The following is an 8,738-nucleotide window of genomic DNA, read 5'->3' on the forward strand; positions in this document are numbered from 1 at the left end:
CAGCTTAAATTTTAATCTCAGTTTAAATTTCACTCTTTAAGTCCTGTTTGGAAGCTATTTATTTGTAGATAATTTACTTCAATTTAGAAACTTTGAAGAGGTTTTGAGGAAATACGTGCTTATACTACATTGTTCTTTCCTATTTCCTCCCATCTATAAAGCAATTCTGTCTCAAGTATATATTTTTTTCAGAGTAAACGGTTCCTGTTGAAGAACCCTTAAATAGGAATTATGCTAAAAAGTATCTTTAAGAAAGCAAAACAAAACAGTAGAATCTTTTTTTTTGCATTTTAATTGGGCAACAAATAAATCCAATTTCTGGTTCTTTACTATGGTGAACAGAAGTTTTACTCATCGACATACTTCTGAGTTATGTTCCACATTTCCTTTCAGCTAGATGCTTCTGTTCATGAACGGTCCACAAATTCCCACAGGGGACACTAAATGTTCCTTGTCCTGTGGGTCCAATTCATTTGACTAACTCATAGATGTATCATGTTCTGATACAAGTTACCTAGGTTATATTTTTGCTCGTAAAGCACTTCTCAAAAAGTGTTTCCCCCCAAAAAAGTGTTCCCCCCAAAAAAAGTGTTCCAGGGTTGCGAGTAGAATGAGTATGAATAAGGGTAAAGCCACCATCTCCAGAGCATCAGCACCCATATCAGTGATGGAGAATGAGAATCCAGGGATGGGTGGGGACAAGGATTCCTTCGAGAAGTATTTTTTAAAACTTCCTTAGAAGAAGGGCGTAATGAAAGGTAAGGCACAGTTCTGTTTCGGTTAACTAAATTAAGAAACTTCTTAGAGATTACTGTTACTTAGCAACAAGTTTGGCTCAAAAATGTAAGTGTGCTAAAAATTACTCATCACTACAACAGTGGTATGTGTCAGAGCTACAGAAGACAGATACTTAATGTTTTTGTGTCAGAACTTAAGTACATAATAAAAAAAAAAACACTTTGAACATTTATCCTTATACATAGGTAGTGACACTACTCCAAAATTCTTGCAGTAAAATATTGGGTTAGTGATATCTATATTGATTGGATCATTTCGGGAGGGTGGGGGCTTTTTGTCCCAAAATTTCATCTAATGCTTATGAAGATGAATAATAATCTACCTCCCACAACTGATACATTGAGTCACAGAAGCTTAGGAAACAGCAGAACTTGAGAAGACTTGAGATTCAATGAAGATTTAATGAGACTTAATGAGAAGAAATTCAGGATAGCATATTGATGCTCCTGGCAAATGTAGAATTTGGACTTGAATTTCTGTGTTAAGCTTTGCTTTACAAATATGACCCGTTCAATAACAAATTCAATCCCAGATCAGTTTATTTTTAGGGAATTTGAAGGTCCGAAAGCTCTGAATGGACAGTTATGCTGTGTGTTGAAACACTGTCACGGGCACAGTGCAAAAAGATACAGACAATGACTCCATTTCTGCCCTCACACAAGGCAAGCTCTGGCACTCTGTATGAACTCCCTTCATAATCAGTTAGACATTTTATTAGCAGAAAACAGTTCCCTGTCTCCATACAATTCCAAACTTTTAGAACAAACTTTCCAAACCATTGTGAAACCCCAAGACTTTTTTTGTTTGTTTCGAAGCCAAAGATGAAATCGTTTTAACATTTTCCCCTAGTATTTCCCTTGAAGGTTCTTACTGCTTTCCTGTGATCCTATTCCTGGAAGTTCTGCCAGTCCCCCCTAAACACAGCATGGAATGGATCTGCTTCATTAGATAGACCAGTTTTGAGGACACTGGCAGAAACAACTGAAGTTCTAAACCTGTTTTGGTCCTGACTCTGGATCCGAACCTCCACTTGGTTTTTAAGCTACTGTATGGCCTTGCCTTTATTGTCAGCCAATTAGTCATTTAACAATCTGACGGTTGGGGATTTTTTTCCTACTTAAATTTTCCTGTAGACCTCCCATCCACATGGGACCTCATTTGTCTTGACATGTACCATCTCCAACACTAACAACTTCATTATTGTCACACCCAAGTTTTAGAAATTGATTTTTGTCATCAGTCCTATCATTTAATAAAGAGAGGCAAGGGGTCTTGCTCAGGGTCTCGTTCTCCCCTCACAACCACAGAAGAGAGGCAGAGTTGGGGATGAGAGGCATCGGTTGTTTTGTTTTGTTCTTTTTTTTCCTTTGCGATCAGCTCGGGGAAAGTTTGTCACTGATGGGTGTACACATGTTTTATTCTTAGCGTTTTGCTTTTCTGTATATGGTTTTGCATTCATTTCTCAGATTCACTTCAGTATTCATTTATTTTCTTTGTTTTGTATGTATGACTCAATTTTGACATTACTATTTTTGTACAAACAGCTTTTGAAATCCTGTCACGCAGTGTCCCAAACGCAAGGTAGGACTCAAACTCTAATAAGCAAGATATTGCTTTCCTTCTCAATTCCGTCAGTATTCTTGGTGCAGTCTCCATTGATGATTCACATCTGCTTATAACTAATTAATATGCAAGGGTCTGGATTGAAAGGCCTGATTATTTCATGCTTGGATTTCTGATGTAATATCAAACCGAAATGCCCAAAATCTTTAGAGAAAGAATGACTTCTGTTGGAGTTTTAGCCAGTGGTTCCAATTGCAGACCCGGGAAACCCAGGTCATGTTAATGAATAAACACCCAAGCATCAAAACAACCTTATTCAGTTGTCGTATGGACCAATCACAGCTAAGACTGGGTCACCGAGTCAGTCTTTCCCAAAGACAGTTTTATTAAGGCACTAATCAATTTTTAAAGCACTCTACTAAAAGTTAATTGGTGATTTGTATTGAGAGATTCATGGTCTGTATGCAGAGACATTATACAATGACCACTGTCATGCTTTCTGCTAAGTCTGGTCTGCCAAGAACCCTAATCACCCCTCATAAGGAAGGTGACCATACAATATATCATCCAAACCAGGATAGTTTGAGCGTGAAAAGGGGTGCTGTTCCTAATAGCCAGGACTTCAGACATGAACTGAAACTGTCTCAGGCAAATAGGAATGAATGGTCACCCTGCTCATACGAGATCTTGGAATAATCTTTTAATGTCATGTAATTATTTCTAAACTGTGGTCCATACTGTCTTTAAACACTGAAGGGGAAGAGCGTAGGGAATCTTACTACTGTTTTCTGAACATAAAAGCATTTAATTTTCAGTGCTGATAATGTTCCACTGTCATCTCTTATGAATACTGTTTGTGTCCTAGCTTCATGTTTGTATATTTTTCTCCATTTCTTCATTTCTCTATTAGAGTATTATTATACTTAAGGCATAAGGAAATCTCTGGGTAGAAGGAAACATTCATCCCAAATTTAAGCAGAAAGATATAATTCTTTGGTGTTATTATATCCATCCTCACCAAAATAACAACTAAATCCACAATATAAAAAGAAGAAGAAAATCACTGTATGGTCCATTGGTAAAGCTAATTTTGTAGCAGAACTTCATTTGAGACATTTATATGCTCATTGTATGTCTCTGGGTGGCACAAACAGTAAAGAGATCGGCTACTAATGGAAAGGTTATTGGTTCAAAGCCATCCAGAGGCTCCTCAGAAGAAAGTCCTGGTGATCTCCTTCTAGTAGATCACAGCCATTGAAAACCTTATGGAGTGCAATTCTACTCTGAAACACATGGGGTCACCATCCGTTGGAATTGACTCAAAGGCAACTGGTCGTATGATCTGCAGAGTTGACCAGACCCTCCCACAGACCCTTCTAAGCATACCTGAATCATGGAATCAGAGTACTACAGAATCCTCCTTTGATTTATATCTTTATAGCTCCATGTTTCCATTCTTAGATGTCCTTGATTTCAAAGTGGTGTGTTACTTAAAAAGGAAAGAGTGCTTTATCTTTTCTCTAAGATGTATGCATTGGGCTGTAGCAGATCTGGACTGAGCCTGTGTGTCAAAGCATCCAGGCTTCCAGTTGGAAAGTAAAAGTTGAAACGAACCAATTGATTTTTCCCTATGTTGCCAAGCAATTATCTGTCACCAGACCCTGCCCCCATCTGACCTCTTCCCACCCCTAAACTAGCTGGTTGTTCTAGTGACATAGCCTCAACTCATGAGATTGAATTCACCACAGCTTACTTCCTGGTAGTCTGTAAAGAATGAATTACCCCAGAGAAGTGAGAACACATAGGGATCGTTTTGTGGACAATAGGATTCCAGGAACCCCACGTACTCCTGTAACGTTCTACTTGGAGAACACTCCAACTGAGCCAATGCAATATGCTCCTACCTGAACATCTCTAACAGTTGGATTCTTAGAAATTACTTTCAAGTAAATTTCAAGCTATTAGGGGATTGGATTGTGCATAAGCAACACTTATCCTAAAAGTGATAAAAAAAAAAATTTTATGTACACATCTCAGTCTGTAGAAACTAAATCAAAACAAAAACAATTGGGTATGACATGGTCCTAATATCAGGAGACTGGCTCAACCTCTTTTCAAATGTTTTCCCTGCCACTGTGTAGACCAGTCCGCCTAGGATTTCCTAGAGATCTTGTTTAAATGCAGATACTGATTCAGTAGGTCTGCGGTGGGGCCTGAGAATCTACATTTCTAACAAGGTCCCAGGTGATGCGGATGGCTGCTGGTCAGTAGCGACAGATTCAGGGGAGAAGAGGGCAGGGTTAAGGACCTTCAGGAGAGGATTTCCCTCAGTAAGGCCGTGTTTCTGACGTTGCAGGCGAAGGAGATGCAGCAGATGGTGAAATTGGAAGCCGAGATGGACCGCAGACCAGCAACAGTAGTGTGAAACTCCAAAATGCAAACTGAGACAGCAAAACTACACAGCATCAGAACATCCCTCCCAAACTTCTGAACACAAATTCCATGGAAAAAAGCAGTTTTCTTTTGTGTTTCTTTTCCGTGTAAACAAGATGTTACCTGAAAACATAGACACTTGGAATGACTTACATATTTCTGTTTAACACTTCAAGTATTGAATTTTCTTGGTCAACCAAAAGTAGCTACAAATCCACAAAAATTGAATATTCCAATAAGGCAGAGTTTAACCATTGATAATACAACTTGAACATGTTTGCTATAAAATACCATCACAAGTAGGCGAGCTTTGTATTAACAATTCTGCTTCGTGATGCATTAGGACATGTTTGAGCTGCAGCAAAAATAGTGCATCGGCAATTTAATAGCAAGCACGTGCACTAGTGAAAAAGAAACCACAGCAACAAAAACTCTGTCTACAAATTCATCAGTGGAAGTAGTGGTCTACTAGACAAATAATTTTGCAGAGTTTTTCTACATCTAAGTTACCTCTTCAGTAAGTGCCATGTCTCTATCATGCTATGTGAAGCTAATTTCCTGTAAAAGTTGTGGAAATTACTAGAACAATAGAAAAATAGAACAGTGTACCTGTGCCAGAACTCATCAGTGCACAAAGGGGAACTCTGTTAGGCACATTTAAGAGTTGACATCTGACATTGCTTTATAGGAATTGCTTCTGCAGATTCCAGATGTTCCAGTTCACTACTATATCGTAAAGATCATGAAGTGGTTATTGGCAAACCTTTGTAAATGCGACCATGTATAAAGTATTTATACTCCTTAATTCACACTGTTATAGAGCAAAATCATCTACGTATTGCCACATGACAAGATTAGTAAACAGGAATACTAGAGCTATGTTTGCATGACACACAAGCACCAATTAAGACTAATCCGTACAGACACAGTTAATCTAATGCCAAATAAATACTGGCTAAAGAAACGTATGGCACAGAATATACCTTGACTCTCAAGACTTTTAGCATAATGAAAAAAAGTCTATATATATGTGTATATGAATTATGTGGGCATTCTTGATACTTCAAGTTCTAGTTTGAAAAAATACATAACTAATTTAATTTTACACAAAAAATATTTATGCAGATTTTCAGAATTTCATATCAGGAAATAACCTTTTTATGTCTGTTAAATACCCAAACAATTTGCTACCGTGTTAATCTGCATGGTCTCTAAGCCTACTGTAGTTGCGTTGCAGACAGTGCATGAAAACGTATTCCGTTGGGAATCGAGCCATGCCACCAAAGCCAGAGGAGCGCATGGAAACCTGGTAGTCTAGAACTAATCAGATTACTGAGTTTACTGCACACAACACCAACTGAATTGTTGTATATGCTTGTACAAATTGATTCTGTGTGTTCCACTGAACAAAGCAGAGAAAATTGTTACCATCAATATTGAAATTAAACTTCCAACTTCTCTAATAAAAAATTAAAACACATTTTGCGCCCATCAGAGTGTTTGCTTCCAGCGATGCATCCCAGTAAAGGTTTTGCCTCTTACATCAGTGATCTCTTCATTGTTTTCAAAGGGGGCTTATTCACGCCCCCAGCACACTTTTCCTCCAAACTACACCAAGCCTACGTGACTCTGTTTGGCTGCCAGATGTACTTGCTTTTCTTATATTTATAATTTGAACTGACTTCTGTAGTGTTTCTCTGATTCCTAGTTTCCTTATCTGTAAACCAGTGGGGCCGGACTGCACATCTTTTAGCACTAACATTCCATGAAAAATGATGGTTATTAAAACATTGCCACATTTGGATTGCCAATTTTTCGGAGATTCCAAATGGCCCCTTCTCATCACATTGAACAGCTTTTCTGAGAGCTCAGTGTATCTCAGCATCCTGTAGTGCTTGGCTGGATTCATCACTTGCCTGCTTTTTCCTTTCTTTCTGAGAAGCATTCCTAGTTCCCCGTTATTATGATCATTTCTTCTCTTGTTTCGCATACCCCTACACCATGTAAAGATAAATATTTACATTTTCCAGAGTTATATCCCGATCCAATTATTTTCTTTAACCCAGAGTACTTTTGGTGTTTGAAACATCTTACTCCCCCGAAGATTCCATTATAGTAGGATTAGAATGTACATACAGCCTAACACTGCAACAAAAAGGATGTTTTATTTTCTGTTATAATTTCATACGGCACTCAAATCCTGCATTCTTACTTATTACAAAGAAAACTGAAACTTGCCATTTAAATCCGTCTCCTCTAGCTCCAAAACCACTTTATTTTAGGGTCATACTCAATTACTGCAGAGTCAGATCCCCCGTTAGAGTTCTCTTTAGGTGCATTTGTTAAGAGCTCCACTGCTAACCAAAAGGTCAGCAGTTTGAGTCCACCAGCCGCTCCTTGGAAACCCTATGGGGCAGTTCTACTCTGTCCTATAGGGTCACTATGAGTTGGAATCAACTTCATGGCAATGGGTTTGGTTCCCCACCCCCATTTAGAAGGCCTCCCTGCCTCTCTCCCAAGATGGCATCTGGGTACAGGGGGATCTTTGTGTGTCCTCCTGGTAATGGGGAGGAGCGCCAGGTCTCCCCACTGTTGGGAGGTCCTGTTTGCCCTCTTCTCCAGCCCTACAAAAAGGACCCTTCTAGCCCAGTGTCTCAAGGTCCCTGCTCAGAGAGTCCTCATCCTGGGCCAAGATTATTTTAGCATTCGTCTGAGATATGCAGGAACATCTGGATCCCCCAGGGGCTTTGTGGGATGTGGGGAACCAGAGATGGCTAGCTCAAGTCCATCCATCTAAATACCTCCTTTGGCCACTTGTCAGCTACTAGTGCTGTGGTTTTCAAATGCCATGGAGGTTTCTCTAAGAGGCTTAGAGTTTGCTGGAGCTATGTCCCCAAAAGCAAGCCGGCTTTATACTCGGCCTTCCCCAAACTTATCTGGATTTCTACCACTTCTTACTTCTCCCATCCCAGGGACTTTTTGTTGCAATTACGGAGCCAGGACATCTGAATCTCACTTCTTATTGTTTTCCCTCTTTTCAGCCCAAAAAGGACTTTCAGCCTCCCATTCCTGACCACTTAGAACGGCCATACAGTATTGTACTTCTCCTCTGTAAGTGGATTGTTTGTCCCCTTTTGGCGGGGCGAGGGGGGAGGATAGAAGGCAGTAAAAGCCTTCATGGAAAACCAAATTACTAAGATGGAAAACCATCAGAAGTACCATTTTCATCAAATCTCAGACATCATTGATTACAAAATGCACCATTTTTAATATACTGCCAAGAATGAAAACACACTGCCAATTAAACCATGACACATCATCCGCTGACTAAGACGCAGCTCAATTGCAGAGATGTTAGAATGTGCTTCTGGCAAATACATAGGATTTCAAAAACATTATACAAGTGACTCAAACTTGAAGCCTTGAGGGGTGGCAAGCTTTAAAGATAGGGACAAGAGTCATTGTGTCAGAAAATTTGAAGACTTTTGAAATTGGGTTTGAAATTTAGCAGTGAGTTTTTGGACCAAAAACCAAGCCAAACCCATTGCCATCAAGTTGATTCTGACTCATAGCGACCCTTTAGGACAGAGTAAAACTGCCCCATAGGGTTTCCAAGGAGCGGCTGGTAGATTCGAACTGCCAACCTTTTCGTTAGCAGCCGAGCTCTTAACTGCTGCGCCACCAGGGCTTCAGCTCCTGGAAAGCAATTCAAAAGATGAAAGAAATGTATCTTTACTATCTATAGAATCTTCGCTGTCTCTTTTTTCCCTTAGTAGTTTCATTCAACCACATGACTTCAATTTCTGCTTCTCTGCATATAATTCTCAAATCCATAATGTTAGCCTTCACCTTTTGTCCTCCTAAATTCTGTTGCTTCCTTTCAGACTGTTGGAGTTAAATGAATGGCTCACATGCACATTGTGTGTAATTAATCGAAAATAGAG

The 8,738-nt window shown here is 39.4% G+C and overlaps 1 protein-coding gene across 1 annotated transcript in view; it reads left to right on the forward strand.

Annotated features, from left to right (window-relative positions):
* PLCB4 (phospholipase C beta 4) overlaps positions 1-5,258 on the forward strand; it is a 423,663-nt gene extending 418,405 nt beyond the window's left edge. The window contains exon 40 of the mRNA XM_023737565.1: positions 4,718-5,258. Within this exon, the coding sequence (XP_023593333.1) occupies positions 4,718-4,786 (69 nt within the window). The 3' untranslated portion in view covers positions 4,787-5,258. The remainder of the gene's footprint in view (positions 1-4,717) is intronic.
* Positions 5,259-8,738: the final 3,480 nt, after the last annotated feature.

Source organism: Trichechus manatus, unplaced genomic scaffold (genome assembly GCF_000243295.1).
Source record: "Trichechus manatus latirostris isolate Lorelei unplaced genomic scaffold, TriManLat1.0 scaffold00104, whole genome shotgun sequence".
Taxonomy (NCBI): Eukaryota; Metazoa; Chordata; class Mammalia; order Sirenia; family Trichechidae; genus Trichechus; species Trichechus manatus.